At 43.9% G+C, this 26,251-nt stretch overlaps 1 protein-coding gene across 1 annotated transcript in view; it reads right to left on the bottom strand.

Moving 5' to 3' along the window:
* LOC134675453 (twitchin) overlaps nucleotides 1-26,251 on the bottom strand; it is a 173,758-nt gene that overhangs the window by 22,397 nt on the left and 125,110 nt on the right. Inside the window, 17 exon segments of the mRNA XM_063533722.1 lie at nucleotides 1,889-2,059; nucleotides 3,423-3,587; nucleotides 4,729-4,848; nucleotides 5,900-6,097; nucleotides 6,316-6,436; nucleotides 8,012-8,160; nucleotides 8,891-9,094; nucleotides 9,826-10,035; nucleotides 10,495-10,631; nucleotides 12,993-13,197; nucleotides 14,994-15,152; nucleotides 15,728-15,932; nucleotides 16,500-16,694; nucleotides 17,511-17,660; nucleotides 18,250-18,402; nucleotides 20,482-20,649; nucleotides 21,280-26,085. Coding sequence (XP_063389792.1) covers nucleotides 1,889-2,059; nucleotides 3,423-3,587; nucleotides 4,729-4,848; nucleotides 5,900-6,097; nucleotides 6,316-6,436; nucleotides 8,012-8,160; nucleotides 8,891-9,094; nucleotides 9,826-10,035; nucleotides 10,495-10,631; nucleotides 12,993-13,197; nucleotides 14,994-15,152; nucleotides 15,728-15,932; nucleotides 16,500-16,694; nucleotides 17,511-17,660; nucleotides 18,250-18,402; nucleotides 20,482-20,649; nucleotides 21,280-26,085 — 7,516 coding nt within the window.

The raw sequence follows: 26,251 nt of genomic DNA, 5'->3' as shown, positions 1-26,251 counted from the left end.
GGCGGTGCTTACAAACTATTCGATTCGCAACTTCAGTTCGTCCGAGATGACAGTCAGTGACGGATGACTAAATAGATTTATAAAAACAACGTTTTTTTGTAATTAAAAATGTCTTCATGTGTCGTGAAGTGGTGCAGAAGTTATTTTAGTTCATACCAAGGATAGTGGAATCACTTTCACTTGTAGTAAACAGATAACTTCAGTAAAATTTGGAATAAACAATATAAACATGACGATTTGTTTTCAATACTACCGTGCTAAGCTAAAACGTAACAACTGCATACGACTTTCATAATAACATACGACTTTTTAAATTGCGAGGATAATAGGGATGGTGTTATGCCAAATGAAGTAGACTATTTTATTAACTTGTGCTTGGTTTAGGTATTTTCTATATAATAATAAATGTAGTAATGAATTCTTTCTTACAGATTTGTATTTTCCTTTTTTATTTCATGAGATGGAGCTGTAAAAAAACTACCTAATTATTCCAAATTAATAATCAAATTTGATATTATCATTTTACATTACTTTCCATTCAGATTCCCACAAGATGCTGTTCGCAGAGAACTATGGAAAAAAGCTGTCCAATTAGAGAGACATGAAATTAAGTGGATGCCTGGAAAGATATCTAGAATATGTTCTATTCATGAGATACAACTCGTTAGATAATCATACCCGGTCTCCTATATGTAGATACACTTCCACTGAATTAATTTAACAAATACACACATTATCTGAAAATGTTGATCATTCGAATCCAACCTCTACCGTCACATATATCTAGGTTCTCTCTCAAGCCATTTCCGTCAGTAGAAAAGAGCGGCAAATTTAGAAAATGTAAGCGCGCGAACGGGTGTGGTCCCAAACAAAATTTTAATTTTGCACCTTTTTCTACTGACAAACTTGCTTGACCGGCTATATACATATAAAATATTTCCATTGGAACTGAAAGTGGGGATTTATTGTGACTCCTCCTATTCAAATATTTTTGACCCGATTCGTGTACCCGTGTAAATTTTGCAGACTGTATAGCCAGTCCGATTTCTAAGATCAAGTTCGCCATACATTTACTATGGCGTACTTGATCTTAGAAAAACGGACAGACTATACCTGAACGTGAATTCGCACTGCCATACAGATTGATAATAAAATATACAAAATACTTATTATAGCGGAATACATTTATACAACAATGATATATTTACTTATGTTGAGTTAGTCTGTCATTTCATAACAACATTTTAACTAGTTAGGTATCTTTTAATCTGCATTAAATTATTATACGTGAATTATTTGACTGGTTTTTCAATGTATGGCATAAACCTGTCCCTGTCCAAGTCATATTCTAATCAAATATGAACCGCGAACTCTCAGCGGCCAGTACGTACAGCAAGAAGGTTATTAGCGGATTAATGTCGCTGATTGGTAGTTATTGACATTATATGCATTTCATCTACACTTAGCTATGTACCATTAGTGTAATAAAGATGACTATTATTTCGTTTACCAGCTTTGATTACAGGCTCTGTAAACGCGTCGTCTTATTTGAATGTAGGCGTAATTGTGTATGTGTGCTAATTTGGCCCGAGAATTTGAACGGTAACTTTCCTAAAGTCGGTATCCATGGTTATATATGATCGCAGGCTACAGGTAGCTAAAAGTACATCCGTTTGACCCCAATTTTGGGGTTTACCATAAGCCGCGCGTGGCGCTGTCGCCACCTAGCGGCCATATCTGTCCTGATCGTAACAGACGCGTTTTGTTAGAGAGTGAGTCTTATGTACCTAGTACTATTATTTATTTTGTGGTCGTAGTGCCTTTTGTTCAACATTTTTGTCGTAAATTTTCATATCCATCCAAAGAGTGATTTCTAATAGTTCCTCACCTTTCCTTTCCACATGGTAGTGGTGTCCAGACTCGATGGTCTCTCCCTCGCGCACCCACGTGATCTTGGGCACGGGGTGACCGGTGAACGGAATCTTGATCACCACGTTCTCACCCTTGTCGAAGTAGGCGGTGTCGCGGAAGCGAGGTGGCACGTTCAGTTTAGGTGCGGCTGAAATGAGAAGAAATAGAATTAGTATTCAATATTAAAATTACGTGAGACATATTTTAAACAGTTGTGGCGAGTACTCGACCCTGAGGAAGGACCCCCGAAGGACCCGAAACATGTCGCCAATAGCGACTAAAAATTCAAGTGAGTGAAACCATTGTCCTCTAAACAGTTTAGAATTAGTATTTGCATATGCGTCGTCTATTTTGAAATCGATGACTTTATTAATTCGTGTTCGCTATTAGCGCAAGGCAAAAGGTACATGTACCTAACTTAAGTAAGTAAAGGCACGGGGGACCTTACATACTTGATGCAAAAAAGGAGCTTTGATCGGGTTTCTACAATGGAATGTAACTGAAGCTGGCGGACCCCACCTTTAATTTGTGCTACAGACACACAGATCGTGAGAGTTGTGGCTGATTTAGATGGCGCGTGAACTCGCATGCGATTTTAGCTCCATTGCGAACTGTTGGTTACGTGCAATTCAACCGACCATTCAAAACCCGCAATGGTATGAAACTCGCATGCGAGTTGTCATATCGTCTACATCAGCCCTTACTTGCGTGGATAGCTCACACTACATGCGTACCTATTAGTACCTACGCAAGTGCCTCAATTTACGCAAGTCACTTGCACTGAGTGCAAATACTACTATCAACTGCAGATGAAGTGATTATTGCTTAATGCAAGGGCTTCTAAGAGGAATACTCACTCATAATAAGCAGCTCAGCCTTCGTGCTCTTAACGCCGGCTTTATTAACACATATAAGTCCACGTTTTCACCGAACACATCCACAACGGTCAGGAAGTGGATATCGCCTTCACTCCAGATATACAAGGGCCTCAACTTGCGCAAGCTACTTGCACTGTGTGCAGACGTCATTGCCGACTAGAGAAGCGAAATTACGCTCAAAATATGCTGGCTCCTGAAGGCTTATTTAACTTAGGCTTTTCTTTCGTATAATAGAATAGAGTAGATTTTTATTCGTGAACACACAGACAATAGACATACATAGAAAAAACATAGCGAAAAATCAAGTGTCTCGGAATGGCCCCATCTCAGCATGTTGCTGGCACAGACAAAACATCCTCCAGACCGAGCATAGTCGCGCTACCTCCTCTGCCACGCATACGGTAATTTCACTCCATGTTCAAGTCGAAAAGTGTCTTTGTGTGACGTCCGTGTCTTTGAACGGACCAATCACGGCACGGGACTTCGTTCACCTCGTCCCGCACACCCCCGCATTTTTGGCATCATCGGCATGAAATAATTGCTCTAAACTCGGTCTAGAGGATTCCTAGTCTATGGTTGCTGGCGACTTCCAGCGCTGATCTTCCGATGAGACCATCAAGTGAAAATACTCACTCATAATAAGCAGTTCAGCCTTCGTGCTCTTCACGCCGGCCTTGTTAACAGCGCGGCACACGTACGAGTCCGCATCCTCTCCGAAAACGTCCACGACCGTCAGGAAGTGGTTGTCGCCCTCGCTCCAGATGCGGTGGCGGGGACCGTTGGTTATCTCACGGGCGCCTGGAATTATAAAACAATAGTTATTTGTTTTTCAAGGGGGCAAATGGAATCTTGAGCGTTGCGAGGGTTTCAAAAATTTTTCACCACACCAAACCGAAGCAAATATTAAATGTAAAATATCAAACAAAATGAAACCAAATCAAATCCAAATGAATGTAATTCAATATTTATCATCCAAAATCATCATTTAAAAGTCAATTCTACCAGCAAACAGAAGAAAACAACTCTATATTTGCATTTGATTACTTTGCCTCACATGAGAATAAAATGCAACTTTGCTATCAGTTTTTGAAGTGCAAAGTAAGCTTTTCCGAGCTGGTGTGGTGAAAATGACATTGTTACGAGTTCATATTAATCATATTATGCCTTTCAGATCAAATCGATAAAGTGAAATTTAGATAGTGCGTAGTTTTGTAACTGAGCCCGAGCTAATCCTATTGTCTATTGTTAAGTAAAACCGCTCGTGCCACGTGCCACAAACCACCTGCATAAAAACCTGCGTAATTCGGTTACTGAGTGCCGGCGAGTCGAACACTACAGAACCCGTCTAAAATGTGTCATCGAGATGCGTAACAAAGGCGCGTTATCGGAGAGCGCACCTACACTGGTTTTTTGAGCGTTGGACTAGCCCGCGCTCAGGTGCCAAATAGAATGAGTATGACCCTTTTTTTGCAGGTAAGTAGCACGTGCGGTTTTACTTAACAATAGGCAATAGGATTAGCCGCCGGGCTCTGTTACAAAACTACGCACTATACTGTGAGTTGATTGAGCATATAGACAATTTACAATCCGTAAATCTATTTCAGTCGGCGAATCAAAAGGCAGGCAAACAACAGGTATTTTAGGTAGAAAGCTTATTTAACTGGAGTAATATTTAGCTACAAGAAATTAAATCAAGATTAAGAAACTTATTGGATGAAGCACTTTTTTTGCTAAAGGGGCATTTACGTCAAACCTAACGTACATATATTTTTACTTATTTATTCAACTTATTTATTTAAATATTTAAATCAGACAACAAGGCCCATATTACAAATACCTTAAAGATTAACATACTCAATGTATTTTTAAAAATAAAATCTAAACACTATTTATACGAAAAAACGGAATTTTTAACTGATGTAACTTTGAAAGTACTCACCCTTGTACCACGTGATGTTCGGTTTGGGGAAGCCAGTTATGGTGCAAGTGAATTTGGCGTTGTGGTACTGGATGCAGTTGGCGTTCTTCAGCGGCTTCACGATCTCCGGCGGAGTGGGAGCTGGAAACAGGTTCACGTTTCACTATACGTTTAAATAAATAAATAAATAAAAAATATTATAGGACATTCTTACACAGATTGACTAAGTTCCACAGTAAGCTCAAGAAGGCTTGAGGCTTGGTTGGTTTGTTTTATTTTTACGTTTAATAATAGCAAAAAGAATAGATACCTAGTATAGAGGGGGCCCTGTCATAGTAAATGTTGTAGTCACTGTAAATTTACTGCCATCTATCGACACACGACTATAACTCAAAATAAACACGTATAAAATTATCATAAAAATTAATAGGTATATATGGATAAATGATTTTATTATTTTTATATCATTTTGACCCATGTTCTTTCACTGATATCTATGTGTTAAAATTGTTAAATATGAAACGGTGTCGTGACGCCATCTAGCAGAGAATAGGCTAAAGGTGTGTGCGACATCTATCCGAGAATGACTTATTCTTGATTTCCGAGGCACGTTTTTTTCTTAGACTTTATTCATCTTATACGAAGTTACATACGTCTTTGATAATAGCGAATATCTGGGAGATATATAAAAATTCAAAAATGCGGGTTTTCCCAGGGATAACACCTAGCTAGATCGATTTATAGCCCCCGAAAACCCCCATATAGCAAATTTCATCGAAATCGTTAGGGCCGTTTCGGTAGATCGCCGAAATATAAATAAATAAACAAGAATTGCTCGTTTAAAGGTATGTATATATTCAGAATATATTTCAAAGGTAATCTTAAATCCACATGACAAAGTGCTACCCCATTATGAAGAAAAATTTGTGGCACCATGCTGCAAAAATGTACGCAAAAAGATAATTGTGGACCATCGGTCAAGACGGTTAACGAAACAATGTCACGGCGGCGGCGAGTCGCGGGAAGCGAGCCACGGTTGGCGGGGAGGGGAAGCGGAACTACGTCACGGCGTGGGACGGAGCGACTACATAGACGCTAGCGGCATCTATCGGTCACCGGAGGCGTTACTCTCTCAATGAAGATCTCGGACGTAGAAACGGAACACATAATATAATTTGATTCTGAAGCTCACCTCTCGGGTCCACGACCTTGACCTCCTGGCTGGCGGTGGACGGCGGGCTGGGCCCGGCCTCGTTGACAGCGGTGACCCTGAACTCGTACTGACGACCCTCGATCAGGTTGGAGCAGTTGTACTGGTTCGGTAGACACAGCGTCGGGTTCACGCGCTGCCAGGTCGAATTGCCGACCTCGCGTTTGTCGATCCAGTAACCTGGAAATTAAAGAAATAGTGTCATTAAATTAATTAATTACAACCTTACTCCTTTTTCTTTTATTTTCCACTCTACTGGTGGATTTGTCTATTTTATGTAACATTTACTTCTCCCATTCAAGGTGCACGAAGTCTCCTCCGACCTCCTTGATCTTGGGGATGCCGGGCGTAGACGGTGGGTCGAACGGTGCCTTAGCCTGTTCAATATAAACGCTTACCTTGGATCCTAGCGCCTCCATCGCTCTCGGGCTTCTCCCATTCGAGGTGCACGAAGTCTCCTCCGACCTCCTTGATCTTGGGGATGCCGGGCGCAGACGGTGGGTCGAACGGTGCCTTAGCCTGTCAAAAAATAAACGTAAATACATCATGCATTTCGCGACAATAGTACTGTAGTTGTACGGTATTAATTATAAGTACATTACCCTGGAAAGAAATAGGGACTGGCCAGCCGATTGTGATATACAGATGAAGCGTCACGTCACGACACGTTCGTATTTGTCATGCTACTTCAGTCAACCTCAATACTTTTTGTACCGAGACTGACTGAAATAGCAAGACATGTTTGTACGTTTCCGTAAAAATACGATGGCAAATAATTACGCACTTATATCTGTAAAGCGATGCTATTTTATGTACACAAGGCCAGTAATTCCTAATATGACTGAGGTATGTATAGTGATCGTTTTGGCAGCCTAGGCCGACGCTACGAGTCGAGGCAAAGTCGGATCATAACCACAGCCACTTTATCAAACTATTATAGCCTCGTGCCGTCCTCCATACAAAATTATAGCCAAGGAAGTTAGAATCTTGTTGTATTTTCAACTGGGTTGAATTTCATTTACATGAAAATTTGACGAGACAAATGAAATGCTACCTACTTTAAAAAAAATTAAGGTTGACATTCTATTGAAACTGAGTGTACATCCTAATGTATCATATCTCCACTCCTGTTTAACATCTACACGGAGCTCATCATGAGAACTGCCCTTGAAGACTGGACCGACGGAGTTGCAATCGGAGGACTAAAGATCTCAAACCTCCGTTACGCGGATGATACCACCTTATTCGCTACTGGTGCTGGCTATATGGAGGATCTGCTACTCAGAATGGAGAGGGTTAGCCTGGAATTTGGTTTAAAGATCAACCGCAGTAAGACCAAGATAATGATTATCGATCGTGTCAACGACAATTCGCCCGAAGTCACACACATAGCGAATTGTGACGTTGTAAAATCATATGTATATCTGGGAGCTCTGATTTCCAACAACGGAGGATGTGTAGACGAGATCAAACGTCGTATGGCAATTACTAGAAGCGCTATGGACAAGTTACGAAAAATATGGCGGAATCGTAACATCACAAAATCCACAAAAATCCGGCTCGTTAGAGCACTCGTATTCCCCATATTTCTCTACGCCGCTGAGACGTGGACCCTGCGGGAGAGTGAGAGGAAGAGGGTGGATGCCCTGGAAATGTGGTGCTGGCGAAGAATGCTTGGAGTATCGTGGACCGAACACCGCACCAACGTCTCCATACTCCAAGAGCTCGGCATCAAGCAGCGTCTATCCTCCATCGTTCAAGCTCGCATCCTCACTTTCTTTGGACACGTTTCTCGACGTGGAGATGTGTCCATAGAGCGACTGGTAGTGCAGGGCAGAGTAGAAGGTACCCGAGCGCGAGGAAGGTCGCCCATGAGGTGGACGGACCAAATAAAGGCAGCAATGGACGGCCCCTTGCACGAATGCGCTAAACGCGCAGCCGTCAAGGAGGAGTGGAGGCGAGCCGTCAAACGTGTCACAAAGGGAGACTTCCAATGATGACCACGACCGCTCTGTCAAGAGTGTCCCGATCAAGAAGAAGAAGTACATCCTAATGTACATTAGGCGGCACGAGGATAGACGAAAATTTACTCACCCTAATCGGGTTAGCGGCATCGCAGGCGGGTCCTTGTCCGTTCTCGTTGGCGGCGTGGACCCTGAAGTTGTACTCTTGGCCCTCCGTGAGACCCTGGACGGTGAAACGCGTGTCTCGGACTGAGGACGCGATTGTGATCCAGGCGGTTCCTGTACAAAATTTTTAGGGTTAGAATGGGAATTATTAAAGAGAATGACGCTGCCTAGTTTGTTGGGTTGCTACAAATATAAATGGGAAAGTGAAAAGAAAAGGGAAAGTTTAGCAACGTATAATCTCTTCTAATGTTTTTTTTAAAGATAATTTAGTTATGAATGTGTTCTTATTGATTTAAACTAACACGATTTTCACTCCTACTTTTATAACTAACACGGTAAACTACGCGTAAACTTAAACACGCGTAATATTACGCGATTAAGTCCCGTGTTAGTTATAAAAGTATATGTTCTTATTGTATAAAAACTTCAGAAAACCCACACATTATATCTCGCTAGTGACTAATTTGTATGATATTTACCAGAGGTATCGTTACGCTCGACGACGTAGTGCGTAACGGGCATGCCGCCATCGTAGCTCGGCGGCCTCCAGGTGAGAGTGCACGAATGCTTGGTAACATCGCTTGGCACGAGGTCCTTAGGAGGCCCGGGCAGGCCGGTGACGGTACAAATATCTCGCTATTGACTCTAGTACACAACTTACCAGAGGTATCGTTACGCTCGACGACGTAGTGCGTAACGGGCATGCCGCCATCGTAGCTCGGCGGCCTCCAAGTGAGAGTGCACGAATGCTTGGTAACATCGCTTGGCACGAGGTCCTTAGGAGGCCCGGGCAGGCCGGTGACGGTGACAAATATCTCGCTATTGACTCAAGTACACAACTTACCAGAGGTATCGTTACGCTCGACGACGTAGTGCGTAACGGGCATGCCGCCATCGTAGCTCGGCGGCCTCCAAGTGAGAGTGCACGAATGCTTGGTAACATCGCTTGGCACGAGATCCTGAGGAGGTCCGGGCAGGCCGGTGACGGTGACTGAGAACGAGTCTGATGTCTCGCCGGAGTTGTTCTTGATGGTGATCTTGTATGTGCCTGGGAAGGAAAAAAAAGGTTTTATGTAATTTTTATAGAAAAATCCTGTATGAAGATAAAATAACTCTGGATAGTATTCTTTGTTGAAGGAGCATTTCAACAACGTTGCGCTTGTACAGGATATGCTTTGATTTTTCTAAGGGTATTAAGACAGGAAGAGTTTTATTTGATCTTAGATATAAAATATTATCAAACGAAAAAAAACCTAGTATTATAATAAGCGACCATCAAAATGAATGCTACTGAAGTTAGTTAAGATATATGTATTTGTTAGTGTCCTTACATTATATCGTAACGTCAGTATCATGTAATAAGAATAAATCCTTACCTCAGTACACACAAGTTGTTCTTATTTTTACGTCACATGGCGACCCTGCCAATGCAACATGGTGTTTTACATTTAAACAAGTAACTTACCCATATCATCCTTGCTGATATCCTTGATAAATATAAGGATATAATCATCGAAGACAGTAAACTTGAGATGCGGAGACTCCTTGACGGCGTGGCCATCTTTGGTGAGCGTGACGTCAGCGGGCTGGTCGCCGGTGTACAAGATCTTGATCTTGGTGTTGACGTGCTCGGGGAGTATATGTAGATGTGTCTAATGTGTCGCCATTGACGCTAATTTGTATGATTCTTACCAAAACAAGCAGTAATTTTACGTCACACATGGCGACCCTGCCATTGCAACCTAGTGTTTTCCATATAAAATTACACAAGCAACTTACCCATATCATCCTTGCTGATATCCTTGATAAATATAAGGATATAGTCATCGAACACGGTGAACTTGAGATGCGGCGACTCCTTGACGGCGCGGCCATCTTTGGTGAGCGTGACGTCGGCTGGCTGGTCGCCGGTGTAGAGGATCTTGATCTTGGTGTTGTCGTGCTCAGGGAGGTGGAGGTCGCCCGGCATGCGGGTGATGCGCGGTGGGTCTGGGGGGGAAAATCATTAGATTTAGTACCTACTTATAACACATTACATGTTGTATTGTCTATTATTCTTGAAAATCCAAGCATATAATTAGCTTATAATAATTATCTGTTTCCGAAGTTTAATTTCTCATGAAGACGTGAGTGACGAAGCAGAGTTCACCATTAAAAGCGCTTGGCCGTGGCCAATGTGGTGGATAAGTCAATCTTTTACTAGTTACAGTCTTATAAGCAGCGTGCGTAAGGGCAGCACAGTGGCCTCTTGTTTATTGGTGTTATGTCAAATTTAAGTTTCTGACCATGGAAGCAGTACCTACTTATTGACGTGAAGAGTGTTTACTTTTAAGGCATAATACGGAAGACCCCTCAACGCGCACGGTTGCTATATGCTATTTAATTTACAAGAAAGCCACGGGACATGAAATATTTGCTAACTGGCCGTTTAGGCATTTTAATACTCACTTCCAATCTTAAGGTGACCAGTGCAGTAGATGAAGCCGATATTGTTGACGGCCTCGCACGTGTAGTCACCCTCGTCCGCGTCCGCGGCCTCCGTGATGTTCAGTTTGAGCACGCCCTCGCGGGACTCTGCGATGAATCTGAAACCAAATAAGAGGGTATTAAGCTGTGGTGATACTGCAAGTTTATGCAAAGGAAGGGTTTAATAAACAAAATTTGTTCATTGTAATTGTACACTGTATAGTTAGCATCAAATAGGTATTAGTGAACTATAGTTCGTTTTTTTAGCATTAGAAACAAGGTAAACAATCTTGATGTGTCTTTTTATTATACACACGTTTTAAAAACAGGTCACGGCAAATATGTAACTATTATGAATCTAATACGATCATGTATATTCTTCTGCTTTCGTAAGTAATAGTTACTGATTTTTAAAAAGCGTTTCTCAATTAAAAGACATAAACATGACAAGATCGCTTATACTGGAGTCAGTTATGTAACGCTGCCATACATGACCCAAAAAAATTTTATTAAGCTATGAGCTTCATCACATCTGATATTTGAGTAATTCTAAGCATTTCTAGCGTGAAGTGGGGGGGAGGGTGGGGTACAAAGACGGCCGCCATCCGTCATCTTTAAAAAAAATCTACTCTGATCCTGGTGGGTACTAGGGCAAGTTTGGTATCATTTTCGTATAAACCAAAGACGTAGAATTCATTGCTGATATTTGTTTTTTCAATTTCATAGTAATTTTACAAGAAAAACGTAAAAAGGTGAAAAATTTGGTTGGAGATTTTTGCTACGCGGAGCCGAAACTACAAAAGATAGAAAGTTGAAATTTGCACACTAGATTACATTTATAAAGTGTACAAGAGATAAGAAGCGATTTTGAGAAATTCAACCCCTAAGGGGGTTAAAAAGGGGATGAAAGTTTGTATGGGGTTCAAGTTTTATTTTAAGCTAGGAATTTGAAACTTCGTAAAACGATATATTATTAAAATACAAGAAAACTAATTTCAGCGTTTTTGAAAATTCATCCCCTAAGGTGGTGAAAAAGGAGTTGAAAGTTTGTATGGATATCAAAAAAATTTTCGAACGCGGGACTTGAATCTTTGTATTTGGGGATATTATTAAAAGACAGGAAAAGTAATTTCAGCGTTTTGTAAAATTCATCCCCTAACAGGGTTAAAAAGGGGTTGAAAGTTTGAATCCATTACAAATCCGAGTAGACACACATTTCTTATTGGCTCCCAGGCTTGAAATGCTTAGAATTACTCAAGGAACATATGTGATGAAGCTCATAGCTTAATAAAAAAATTTTGGGTCAACTTTATAACTGCTTCCGCTATTACCTTCTTTCTAATGCTAAAAGAACGAACTATAGTGACGGCAGAAGTGGCCAAATATATCGTAACACAACCAGCAGATGGCACTAGTGCGTCTTAGATGATTTTACTCGTACGTTCTACAACGCGCTATCGAGTTTCAAATATCAGTTACATATAAACAACTCCCAACCCATTTTATTCGACTTAAAATACCTACTTCAGATCTCCATTCATGAAAACCGTTTAGATAGAGATTTTCTGCCTACAAATAGATATATCTTACCTGGTTCCTAGCACGACTTCTCTGCCGTTCCTCAGCCATCTGCCAGTAGATATCGGGTTGCCAGTAGCAACGCTTTCAATGGTGAACGGTCTGCCCAACGGCGCGCACATGTGCGGGGGCATCATCTTCACATATTCGGGCTTCGTGCGTCCGATCTACACCTAACCACATATGTTCTTACCTGGTTCTTAGCACGACTTCTCTGCCGTTCCTCAGCCATCTGCCAGTAGGCATCGGGTTGCCAGTAGCGACGCATTCAATAGTGAACGGTCTGCCCAACGGCGCGCACATATGCGGGTCATCATTACCCCTTCGGGCTTCGTGCCTCAGACCTACAGCTAACCACAATGTTCTTACCTGATTCCTAGCACGACTTCTCTGCCGTTCCTAAGCCATCTGCCAGTAGGCATCGGGTTGCCAGTAGCGTCGCATTCAATGATGAATGGTCTGCCCGACGGCGCACACATATCCGGGGGCATCATTACCCATGCAGGCTTCGTGCCTCCGACCTATAGCTAACCACATATGTTCTTACCTGGTTCTTAGCACGACTTCTCTACCGTTCATCAGCCATCTGCCAGTAGGCATCGGGTTGCCAGTAGCGACGCATTCCATAGTGAACGGTCTGCCCAACGGCGCGCACATATGCGGGGGCATCATTACCCCTTCGGGCTTCGTGCCTCAGACCTACAGCTAACCACAATGTTCTTACCTGATTCCTAGCACGACTTCTCTGCCGTTCCTAAGCCATCTGCCAGTAGGCATCGGGTTGCCAGTAGCGTCGCATTCAATGATGAATGGTCTGCCCGACGGCGCACACATATCTGGGGGCATCATTACCCATGCAGGCTTTGTGCCTCCGACCTATAGCTAACCACATATGTTCTTACCTGGTTCCTAGCACGACTTCTCTGCCGTTCCTCAGCCATCTGCCAGTAGGCATCGGGTTGCCAGTAGCGACGCATTCAATAGTGAACGGTCTGCCCAACGGCGCGCACATATGCGGGGGCATCATCTTCACCCATTCGGGCTTCGTGCCTCCGATCTCTTCGCCAGTGCGGACCGGTGTTGTGCATGATGATGGCTCGGATTTTCCTGAGAAAATTATACAAATGTTGAAACGATATGATTTCAAATAACTCCTGTTTTGCAAATTCAAGATTGGATCTAACTTTCGAACGTTATACTAACGAGTAAAATTTTTCCCTCAATATAAAAATTGATAGAAAGAAAGGAGAAAGAAAAACATTGACTGTAAAAACCTTCTACAAAAGGCTACTTCAGTTACAAAAAAGAACTTACTCACACAACACAACTGAATTCTGACACACTTATTTTTCCTAATTGAAGGGATGTTTACAAAAACAACATAACTGCTTAGAGCGGTTGACACTTTTTTAAGAACATTGTTAATCGTTTCAGGTGTCAACCAGTGTAGTCAGTTATGTTGTTTTTGTAAACATCCCTTCAATTATTAGGCTTGTTTGTCATATGTGTCAAATTCACTTATATTTAGATGGCTCTCTACGCTCATGCTACAAAAAACGATTCGCAACTTTATACAAAGATACGAGGGGCGTTCAAAATATTCTCGGTAATGATATCTTACAACCTCTTCTTAAATTTCTTTCGTTACTGGCCGCTAAGGTTTATTCATTGACATTAAAAAAAAGTATAATTCGAACCGAGATGTTCTTTTGTTTTTCTACAATTGCTGAACAAACATGAACATCACGTGCGAATTGACAATGTTAACTAAATTAGAACATCAATGCGTCATAAGATTCTCGACAAAACAGGGTAAAAATTAAAAAACCATAAAAGTGGAAATGGATTGTGTTTACCGTGAGTCTGCTCCTTCTTTATCTACCATTCAAAAGTGGTCAAGCGAATTTAAACGTGGAAGGGAGAGTATTGAAGATGACCCTAGACCTGATCGGCCTGTAGTAGCTACTTCACAAGAAAATATTGATAAAGTGGAAAAACTTATATTGGAAGATGGTCGAGTGAAGGTAAAATCTATAGCTCAAGTAACCAATCTTTCTATTGGTATCGTACATGATATTATCCATGACCATCTTAATATGTCAAAAGTAAGTGCAAGATGGGTTCCGCGAATGCTGACTCAGCTTCAAAAAGACATGCGTGTAGCGTGTTGTTCCGATGTTATTGACCTGTGCGGTGAAAATGATGATGCGGTGCTGCAAAGAATAGTTACTGGAGATGAAACCTGGGTTCATCATTATGATCCAGAGAGTAAACAAGAGTCCATGCAGTGGCACATTAAGGGTTCAGCTCATCCCAAGAAGTTCAAGGTCGTCCCTTCAGCTGGCAAGGTCATGGCCACGATATTTTGGGATTGTGAAGGAATATTATTAATCGATTATAAAGAAAAAGGTGTAAATATCACAGGACAGTACTACACTAACATTCTACGTCAATTAAAGGATGCAATCAAAGAAAAGAGGCGAGGAAAGTTAACCAAAGGTGATCTGCTTCTGCGTGACAACGCCCCCGTCCATACTGCTCATATTGCCAAGGCAGCTATTGTTGAATGTGGGTTTGAAACTGCTACTCACCCACCGTATAGTCCGGACTTAGCCCCCAGCGACTTCTTTTTGTTCCCCAATCTTAAAAAGCATCTGCGTGGAATTTTTTTTTCTGACGATGAAGCATTGAGGGCGGGAGTGGAGGAGCATTTTTACACCAAAGAATAAAAATATTTTTATGAGGGATTCAAAAAAAATATTGATCGATCTTTTAAGTGGATGCACATAGGGGGGGAGTATATTGAAAAATAAAAATATCAAACTTTTCGTACTTGTTTGTTTTCATTCTCATACCGAGAATATTTTGAACACCCCTCGTACTATCGGGTGTGTCTTGCTTACCGGCACTGTTGACGGCGATAATCCTGAACTCGTAATCCGCCTTCTCGAGAAGCTTCATCGCAGTGAACGTGGTGTCGGCGACATTGTAGTCGTTGCACTTCACCCACACGCTGTCGCCCACGTCGCGGCGCTCGATGATGTAACCCGTGATGCGGGATCCTGCAGAATATGGAACGGATTTACAAGTATTCATATGTATGGTATGGTCAGCCAAGAAAGTGGTCTACCACTTTTCGACTCTATCGATTAGGTGATAGTCGAAAAGTGGTAGACCACTTTCTTGGCTGACTATACAGATTTTATTAGCATATTTCGTTGCCATCTTTTTACAAATGTTTAGTTCTGTTACTCGTCGTTTATTTAATCAGTTTAATCTTGAATTATAGTCAGATATTTCATGATATTACTATACCAGTCAGTCTTAAATTAGACCCCATTGTCTAATCCCGTCAGGCGAGACTGTGATTTATCAATGGTCAGTTTATAATAATAGAAAAATTATGTTTTTCGATAAGTAATTCGATTGAATGTTGATGGTAGAATACTAGGTCTTATCGTTATCTGGGGTGTCCCATTTGAGATTTAAACAATTCGTGGTCACGATCCTGCTAAAAGTCCCCAAAGGCTCATAAAGTGAGGGCCTAACATTGAAGCGTGGTGAGCTCTAGCGTTGTTTAAAGCTTTCATAACATGATCCTACTGACTGCGCCAGTACCAAACATCTCAAAACTCACCTCCATCGTTCGCCGGCGGGTCCCAGCTGAGGTCCACATAGTTCTTGCCCACGCGCACGACACGAGGAGCCCTCGGAGGTCCGGGTGGTCCGCAGCGGGGCTTGACCTTGAAGCGTTGCGAGCTGGCCGAGTACTTGCTGAACCCAGCGGCGTTCTTCGCGCGGACGCGGAACTCGTACTCGCATCCCGGTTCGAGGTTGTATGCCTGGAAGATGAATGGATGTTAGTTAAATAGGGATTTAATGCAGATGTACGGTAAATCACATCTTAATACCAGCTTTAGCGATAAAGATAATAGGTAATGAATAAAGATACCCTATAGAAGTACATCAGAAAGTAACGGATGCCTTCAATATTACGTATAACTCGTCGAAAAGGGTCTTTTTGAAACAATTTATTTTAATTCTATCGTATATTTTCCCAGTAGATTAATGGCATTATAGGTTTTGTTGTTTTTTTGGGGTTTTTCTGATTTGCGGCATAGGGAAGGCAAAGAATACCTAATAAAAATTATCAACATTTAGATCAAAATAGGTAATATTACATGTTATCGTAACGCTATTGTAACGCGGTCTTATAATTATGTATCTGCCCACTTTTTGAGTGAGGTATAAAAAATATAATTTAGCTATAAAAGTTAATTTTTAAACTATTTTCAGAAGCCGGTGCATGTCAGTCTACCTGGAGGTAGAGATTTAGTTTTAAGATTTACTTTACGCAAGTTTACAATAATTTCTGAAAACATAATACTTAAACAGTATAATCTACTGACCTGGTAGTTGCAGTCCTTGACGAGGTAATCGGCGCTGTTCCAGACATTGTCGCGGACGTCTCTGAACTCGAGCTTGTAGCCCTGGATGCGCGAGCCGCCGTCGGAGCGCGGCCGGTCCCACACGAGCGACGCCGTCGAGCCGTCCCAGTCGATGACGCGCGGAGCGCCCGGCGGATCGGGGATCGTGAACGGGAACTGGAGGTCAACAGAATTTGCTTATGTCACAGAATAAATAATAGTACTAGGTACAGAAGACTCACTCTCTAACAAAACGCGTCTATTACGATCATGACATATATGGCCGCTAGGTGGTGACAGCGCCACGCATGGCTAGCCATCAAAATTGATGTGGAACGGATGTACTGTTTGCTACCTGTAGCAAAGCGACGAAAACACGGAATGAGCCACGCCTGCTTATGCTGCCCGACGCGATAAGAGTGATGTTTTAGCTTGACGCCAATGTCTGTCTGTCTGCGGCATCGTATGTCTCCAACGGATGGACCGATACCGATGTTTTTTTACGTGAAAGCGAGTTTCCTCGCGGTGGTTCTTAGTTATGTTTGATAGAAATCGATACCAGTTTTTTTTTCAAAATGATGTTAGGAATTTTTGGCATAAAATGGATTTTTGTGGCATATAGCGTATGGGGTTATTAAAATGCTAAATTTAATAGTAACTACTCGTTCTAAAAGTTACTAATCCATCTAGTTAAATTAATTCATAAACTTTCAGATATTTTCATTTCAGTTCGAATTATAGTCGCAGAACAATGATACTGCCCCAGAAGCTGTAATTTTTTTTTGTTTTTATAAAAAGCTGGGCGGAGCTGATTGAGGCTGCGGTGGACCGCGAAAAATAGAAATCCCTTCCGAGCGCCCTATGTCCCTAATGAGGGATAACAGGATATCATCATCCTCATTAATTTGTAGTCTTCCAACCAGTTTAGTTTTTTCTTGGCAAAGTTTGACAGATTACGAATACTGAATATTTATCTTTAAAAATATAACAAACCTTAGCAGTAATGTAGTCGTCCATGGCGAGCGGATCAGAGACTCCATACTGGTTCTCAGCGCGGACGCGGAACGTGTATTTGCGGTTCGGTTCCAGACCTATCACGTTGTAGTGACAGTTGCGCACGAACGATGAGATTTTCTGCCACACCTGAAAGAAAGGGGGGGTTTAGTTGTGTCACTGGTATACTTATACCACAGACAAAACATCCTCCAGACTGAGCATAGTAGCGCTACCCCCTCTGCCACAAATATACGGTAGTTTTACTCCATTTTCGAGTCAAGTGTCTTTGTGTGACGCCCGTGTCTTTGAACGGACCAATCACGGCACGGGACTCGGTCACCTCGTCCCCCGCACCCCTGTATTTTTGGCAGCATCGGTTTCATGAAATAATTGCTCTTAGCTCCGTCTAGAGGAGTCCTAGTCTATGACTTATACTTAAGAGGCTAGTGAGTGAGGGAGGGGAGGGATAGCTACTGAGAAAAGTAACTTTCTTCATACAATTTCCATTTTGGGAGAGAAAACGTTTTCTGCTAATTAAATCTTAACACATCACTATGATTTTGATGTCGATCGCTTCTGCATGATATATTCTAGGTTTATAGGTTACGCTTTAAAAAAAATATGTATGGCTAATTTTGAATAAATGGAAGACCTATAAACCTAGTTTATCATTGTGTCAATAACATACTAAAAAATAATTAACTGTTCTACTTCCACTTGACTAAGGGTTACTTACTCCGTTGTTGTCCATCTTCTCGACGATGTAGTTGGAGATGGGGCAGCCGCCGTCGTCCAGAGGCGGCTTCCAGCTGAGTGTGCACGTGTCGGGAGTAATGTCTGAGGCCTCCAGCGGGCCTACAGGCGGCGATGGTCGGTCTACCACCAACACCTAGAAAATATAATATGTTAAAATATTGCAAAACTGTCTTAGAAATATGCTCGAGTTTCTAATTCTCAATATCATAGATCTCATAGTCGTAAATGGGATTTCTTTCAAATAAGTTCCTGATTCTAAACGAGGTCCAAGAATTTTCTTGGACCTACGCGGCCTTAGGGTTGACAGCTGAACTATACTCTGAAATGAATGAATGAATGAATGAAATGTATTTATTTGTCAGAATATGGTACATTGATGTGATCTTAAATTAGAATGAATGCAAGTTCCATCATATTCTACCGTGAAGTCGGTGTACAAATATTTTCTCTTATATCTATTTCTTACATCTATATCTTTGGTTTACACAATATATTAAAATATAACTAGGTACAATCAAACAGCTAAACTGTGAAGCTAATCAGTTTGATCCAGAAATTCTTTTACACTATAAAAACAATGCTTAAGTAGGTAAGAATCTAAATAATGTTTGAACAATGTAGTTGGTTTGTTTTTTAGGTCATCAGGTAACTTATTATATACTTTTATTGCCATAAAGTAAACATTTTTTTGAAATAATACCAAGTTGGATTTTGGCAGAGTTAACTTGTGCTTCCATCTGGAATTTGAACCATAGGCCTCCTCTCTGGTTTTAAAGAATTGAGGGTGCTGTTTTACTAATAGACAACACTCCTTAATATATATACATGGTAATGGTAATATTCTTAATTTAATAAACAATGGCTTACATGGTTCTAGGTATCCAACTTGACTCAATATTCGAATACACTTTTTTTGTGCCTTAAACGCTCTATCTACATCTACGGAGTTGCCCCAAAGAGTTATACCATATCTCAATGTAGATGAGATCTCTGTATCTTTAGGTATTTAAATAAAAGTAAACAAGATCTACCCTCAAATTCCTACTTAAGCCAGTTGAGGATAGATGAAAACATTACATGATCAAATAATGTAGGTCAAAGTCAGGTCGTTCAGTGACAGGTCCAGGTGGTTTTGTATTTGGTCGGCTAACCAATAAATGTTATAACTACCCGAAAATATACAAATTGTTTGTCTACTTTTATTTAAATACCTAACGATACAGAGTACAGATGCCGCTATATGGCGCCATATGTATTGTGGTAAGAGAATCGTCCATGTTCTGACAACGAAAGTTACCGCATAATGTAGGGACCCGTACAGCGGTGTCCACTTCAAAGGTCAAATTCGAAGCAATAATTTTTCTTGGACTTTACATCTCTCCTACTATTAGGTAATACGAGCAACTCTATGAGTTTCGACTGCACAACTAAAAAGGAACAAAACTTATATAACACATTCTATTTAAAACTATCCATTCTAAAAAAACAATAGTCAAAAGCAATTCCCTAATATTGTTTATTTCCCCACTTGATTGCGCCTTAACCAACATGATGTTAAACGTATGCGTGGTAAACGTTTTATTAGTCGTTAAACGCATTGTATTCAGTTGGGGCATTGTTGCTAAACGTATTGTTTAGACGAGCCATTATTAATGAAATGCAATTATTTATTGATTGTTCGTGCCGGCGCTGTCCCCACATGGTTGTTGTGTAATCTTCAAACTTCAAATCACGTCCCTTTTGAAATTATCACAAATATTTTCATATTAGACTGTAGTTCTGTAGAAAGCGATCAATTTTTTATGTTTGTCAAAGTGACTTACACCCAAACTCAGTAGGTCCTAAGACTTTGGTCGCTTTCTCATCATCATTTCAGCCTATATACGACCCACTGCTGAGCACAGGCCTCCTCTCATGCGCGAGAGGGCTTGGGCTATAGTCCCCACGCTAGCCCAATGCGGATTGGGGACTCTTTCTTTGGGGTACATTGAAAAAAATATTGTTTTTGGTCGTTTTCTGCATAATTACGGTCATTAATTAAGTTCAGTTCACCCACAAGATGGACAGACGACCTTGTTAAGGTCGCCGGAGGACGCTGGACGCAGGTCGCCTCCAACCGGTACGAATGGAGGTCCAAGGGAGAGGCCTATGTTCAGCAGTGGACGTCTTATGGCTGAGATGATGATGAATTAAGTTCAGTTGGTCAACTTACCCTGCAAGTCGCGCTATCCGAGCCCTCGCTGTTCAATAGCTGGATGGTGTACGGTCCCGTGTCGGATCTCTTGGCCGACGAGTTGTAGAACACGGTGTCGATGTCTGACGTCACGAAGCGGAGCCGATTGTCGGGGAACACCTCCTCGTTGTTCACGAACCATGATACCTGGGGAAAAGAAGACTTGTTAAAGTCTGTTGAAATGTAAACATAAATATAGCGCCCCGGCCGCCGCGGCCCGGCGGGCTGGTCAACGACACCTTCTCGTAACTCATGAGGCCCTGGTACTTGCTCCGCGCTAAATTCAATTTTTAGACAGTTGTTTTCTCGATTTTGGCCACCGTAGCGTATGGAGACTAACAAGCAACACTAAGTGGTTTTCGTAGTCTATGGATGTTGCTATATTAAGGGTGTCACATGCGCGTTTCCGACTTCTGAACCAATTGTTTCTAAAATATAGTAATGTTCCTGATTATGATTTTCAAAGCGGTACAAAGTTGTCTTTGATAGCGTAATTTAAAATATTTTTATGTGTAAATTTCTAGAAAGCTTAATTTATATAGAAAATGCCACGATCATTATATCCTCTAGCGGCCCGGGATACACGAAAAATTGGCCAAATTTCAATCAAATTTATTAAAAAATAGAATTGTATTTGTTTGCATTAAACTCGAAATAATAGAAGCAATTCTGTTTCACTAAATGGCTTTGATTTCATTGGAGGTAATTTTTGCTAGAATTAGGACCGTGAGACCCTAGAGGAAATACCCTATGTAAAACAGTAAAGATCACACTCACCTTCGGCCTCGGGTTGCCAGTGAAAGGAACAGTAATCTTGATCTCCTCTCCAGCAATAACGGTGATGTCCCTGAGGCTGAGGTCGCTCGTGATCTTCGGCGAGTTGGGCGGCGCGCACGCGCGGATAGCGTCCGAGCTCTGCGAGTACGGCCCTTGGCCGGCCGCGTTGATCGCCGCCACCCTGAACTCATACTGCTGGTTCTCGATCAAACCAGTCACTTTAAGAGTCGTGTCGGGCACGTGCGCGTGCGAGGCTTTAGTCCATTTGTCTTCGGTTATCAGTCGCTTCTCTACGACATAACCAGTAATGGGTGAGCCGCCGTCGTGACGAGGCTTGGTCCAGGTGATCGTGATGGAACTCTCCGTGGTTTCGACTGATTTTGGTGCTCCAGGCGCGGCTGGTGGATCGAACGGATGTCTGGCCTTGATAGGCTCAGTTGTTTGAGCCGGGTCGGATTGCCCGTATTGGTTCTCAGCCATAACCCTGAACTCGTATTCTCTGCCGACGTTCAAGTTCTTCACGCGGAAGAATGGAGTGGTGACGTAGCCGGAAACCTTCGTCCAGTTGGCGGATCTAGCCTCGCGTTTCTCGACAACGTAGTTGGTGATCTCGCCGCCGCCGTTGTCCTTCGGCGGGTTCCAGTATAACGTGAGAGCTTCGCCTTCGAATTCGTCAGCGCGCAGGTTCTCTGGTTTGCCAGGTCTGTCGAGGACACGCACGTTGATCGTGGCCGTGTCGTATCCGGACGGATTGCGCAGTTGCAGTCTGTATTGTCCGCCGTCGGACCTCTTGGCGTTCTTGACGACAAGCGATGCCGATTCTGGCGTGATCTTCTGGAAGATCCTAGAATCTCCCTCAACGTCGAGGAGGTTGTCTTCCATGAACCAGGATGCGGTCGGTTGCGGGAAGCCAGTGTAAGGCACGTGGATAGAGAAGTCCTCTCCAGCACGTACAGTGATGTCCCTGACTCCTCCAAGATCCATGCAGGGTTTGTTAGGCTGTTCGGCGATGGTGATGTCGCCTGTAGGCTTGCTTGGGTCAGAGCGACCGACGTCATTGACAGCGATGACCCTGAACTGGTAGTCCTCACCTTCCTTAAGTTTAGGAACAGTGTGGACGAGGCTTGGGATAGGCACGTCATTGACGTCCTTCCAGTCTTTGTCGCCCTTGCCCTTCTGTTGGATGATGTAGCCCTTAATCTTCGAGCCACCATCGCTCTTCGGCGGCCTCCAAGACAATGTAACTGAATCCTTAGTAATTCTGTCTGGTTTAGGCGCTTCAGGCGCGCTAGGCTTAAGTCGTTGCGTCTGCGCTGTGATGGGCTCGGTAGGCTTGCTAGGTTTGCCAGGTCCGGCCTCGTTGACGGCGCTGACTCTGAACTCGTAGCGGTTGCCCTCGCGAAGGTCAGAGACGGTGTAGCAGGTGTTCGGTGTCGGGTAGTTGTTAACCTTGATCCATTCGCCGCCGCGCTCGCGTTTCTCGACGTAGTATCCGGTGATGGGTTTGCCACCGCAGTTTGCGGGCGGTTCCCATTCGAGAGAGCAGCTGTTCGCGCTGTATCCGGTAATCCTTGGCGTTTCTGGCGCATCTGGCGGGTCGAATGGCGACTTGGCAACCGTAGGCTTGGACTCCAACGGGTCTGATACTCCGTAGAGGTTCTCAGCGCGTACCCTGAACACGTATTTCTTGCCTTCGGTAAGATTCTTGACGGCGAAGGAGCATTTCGGGCAGAAGCCGGCGACCGTTCGCCAGTCGTTGACGCCGTACTCCGCGACCTCGACCACGTAGCCGGTGATCTCGCTGCCGCCGTCGTCGGTGGGCGGCTGCCATTGTAGACTGATCGTGTCGTGTGTGATCGGTGTTGTAAGGAGAGGTCCTTTAGGAATACCAGGCTTGTCAACAACAATGACTTCGATATCGGCCGAGTCTTTTCCATGAGCGTTGGACGCCGTGATAGTGTATTTTCCAGCGTCGTCTCTGGTGGACTTCTCAATGTTGAGCTTGGCCTCATCGTTCTTGGTTTCCGTGGACAGTCTAAGCGAGGGCAGCAGAGAGATGGCGCCCTTGGTCCAGGTGATGTCCGGTGTGGGCGCGCCGGTGATTGGAATGTTTATATTGATAGGTTCTCCGGCGCGCACCTTGATCCTGCGTCCAATGAGGTGATCCAGGTATAGTTTGGGCTTCTCCTTCATTGGTTTAGCGATGAACATGTTGGACGGGTCGGACGGCTGGCCTGGTCCGGCAGCGTTCACTGCGGACACCCTGTATTCGTACTGGTGGCCTTCCTGTACCCTGTCGTCTTCATATTCGCTGCCCCTGACTGGATCTTTGTTCAGTTTGATCCAGCGGCCAGTAGCCTTGTCTCTCCTCTCGACGTCGTAGCCGATAATGTTGGACCCTCCGTTGGAGATAGGTGGTGTCCACCTGACCTTGATGTGATCCTTGTCCGCAGACACGAGTTCTGGCTTGCCGGGCTTGCCAGGAACAGTGTACTGGTTCTTAGCGACAACTGCTCTATCGGTGGTAAGTGGCTCAGAGCGGCCTTGCAAATTCTCGGCGAACACTCTGAACTCGTACTTGGTGCCTTCAGCCAGACGCGGTACTGTGGCGTGGTTGAGCTTAGGATTGATGTAAGTGACAGCTGGTACCCAGCCGCCTCCATGAGTCAAGTCACGTTTCTCAATAACGTAGGCAGTGAGCTCGCTGCCACCGTTGTCCTTGGGTGGTTTCCATGATAGAGTGACGGACTGAGCCGTGATCTCTTCGTACTCGAAAGGCGCTTGCGGCGGTCCGGGGACATCCAGGACGATGAGCTCGAAGCTTCCCTCGTCAGATCCTGAGTCGTTCTTCAGCGACAGATGATATTTGCCTGCATCGGAACGCTTGCAGTTCACTGTGTGAATAATAGTATGGTGACCGACAGATGTGACAGTGGTCCTTTCGTTGGTAAGCACCGGTTTGCTGTTGCAAGTCCATGTGACTTCAGGAATAGGTTCTCCAATGAAGTCAACGTCCAGATGGAAGATGAGTCCAGCCTTGATTCTAATCTCTTTAAGCGGCGTGAGGATCTTAGGCGCCACGAATCTGTCCTTCGCTGTGATGATGTCCGAAGGTTCAGAAGGCTCGGACTGTCCGGCCTTGTTCACGGCGATGACCCTGAATTCATATTCCTGTCCCTCAGTAAGATCAGGGACTGTGGCTTTGTTCTTGTTCGAAGGAACGTGAGCAGCGTTCACCCAGTAGGGGCTGCCCTTTTCTTTCTTCTGGATGATGTAGCCAGTGATAGGCGAACCACCGTCAGATTTCGGTGTGGTCCATTGGAGGTCCACATGATTCTTGCTCCAGTCGGTAGCTTCAGGCTTGCCTGGTGCAGTTGGTTCGTCGAATTCGTTCTTAGCCGTGATAGCGCGGTCCAGCTCTAAAGGCTCAGACTGTCCAATAGCATTGACTGCGCTCACTCTGAACAGATATTCCTTCATGTGGATAAGCCTGGTGACTTGGTGAGATAGGTATGTGCTCATACCGGCATCGGACCAAGTGCCACGGGTCAGGTCCATCTTCTCAATAACGTAATGCAGGATCGGTGATCCGCCATCGTCGAGGGGTACCTTCCAGGATAGTGAGCATGAGTCCTTGGTAACATCAGAGACGACCAATGGCTTCTCTGGTCTCGCTGGTTTGTCAAGTACGGTGACCTGAGCGGTCGCGGAGCACACGCCCAAGTCGTTCTTGAGGGTCAGCTTGTAAACGCCTCCGTCAGCGCGGACAGAGAATGGAATGTCTAATATGACCCTGTTGTGCAGAACCTGGATATCGATATGGTCGTTCGGATGTACGACCTTGCCGTTGATCTGCCATTCGACTGTCGGTTTCGGGGCCGCTTCGATGGGGATCTCGTATTGGATCCTCTGTCCGGCCTTGACCGTCTTGTCCGCGAGCAGAGTTTTGTCGAAGTGCGGTGCGCAGAAGCGGGCCTTGGCGACTTGTGGTGTGGAAGCATCGCTAGGCTCTCCATTGCCAGCCTTGTTGACTGCGATGACCCTGAATTCATACTCCTCGCCCTCTGACAAATTAGGGATAGTAGCGGTCGTCTTGTTTCCAGGGACAGTGGCAGCGAGTTCCCAAGGTCCGTAGCGTTTCTTCGCCTCGATAATGTATCCAGTAATCGGGGATCCACCATCCTTCTTTGGCGGCACCCATTCCAGATCCATATGGTCCTTGTCCCAGTCCTTGACAACTGGAGTACCAGGTTTGTCTGGCGTTCCGTAAGGGTCCTTGGCCGTGATAGGTTCAGAGCCGACCAACGGCTGGGACTCTCCTTGCTTGTTAACAGCGCGCACTCTGAAGTTGTAATCGTGACCTTCGATGAGATGGTCGATGCGGATGTTGCAAGAGGAGACCTCTCCGGCCGGGATCCACCTCATGTTCTCCTGGTCCATCTTTTCGACGACGTAGTGAGTGATCTCACTTCCGCCATCATCCCTCGGCGGGCGCCATTTCAGCGAGCAACCAGACTTGGTGATGTCATCAGCGCGGAGCGGTCCTTCAGGTGGTGTCGGTACGTCGAGTACGGTGACCTTGATAGTGGCCGTGTCGGTTCCGTTGTGATTCTTAGCCTTGAGAGTGTAAGAGCCGCTGTCGGCGCGCTTGGCGTCAACGACCTTGAACTTGGTGGAGTGGTCGTCGTTGATGATCTTGACGCGGTCGGTGTTGAGGACCATGTTCTCGCCGTGGAACCATTCCTTGGTCGGGGTCGGTTCGCCCGCGACGGGCACATCCAGCTCGAAGTTCTTGCCGGCCTTGACCTGGAAACAAGTTAATAAAAGTAAGACGACATTCTGACAACTTCATCTAAGAAAACGGTGGAAAGAGTTACTGGTATCTGGGTTAAACTTGATGTAAAATAAAAGATCATAATAGTGTCGCATTGATCAAGCTAAAATCAAGGTTCTGAGTGAATTTACCCAATGA

The sequence above is a fragment of the Cydia fagiglandana genome, chromosome 22, assembly GCF_963556715.1.
Source record: "Cydia fagiglandana chromosome 22, ilCydFagi1.1, whole genome shotgun sequence".
Classification (NCBI taxonomy): domain Eukaryota; kingdom Metazoa; phylum Arthropoda; class Insecta; order Lepidoptera; family Tortricidae; genus Cydia; species Cydia fagiglandana.
The sequence above is the reverse complement of the archived record's forward strand: the minus strand, read 5'-3'. Positions and strand labels throughout refer to the sequence as shown.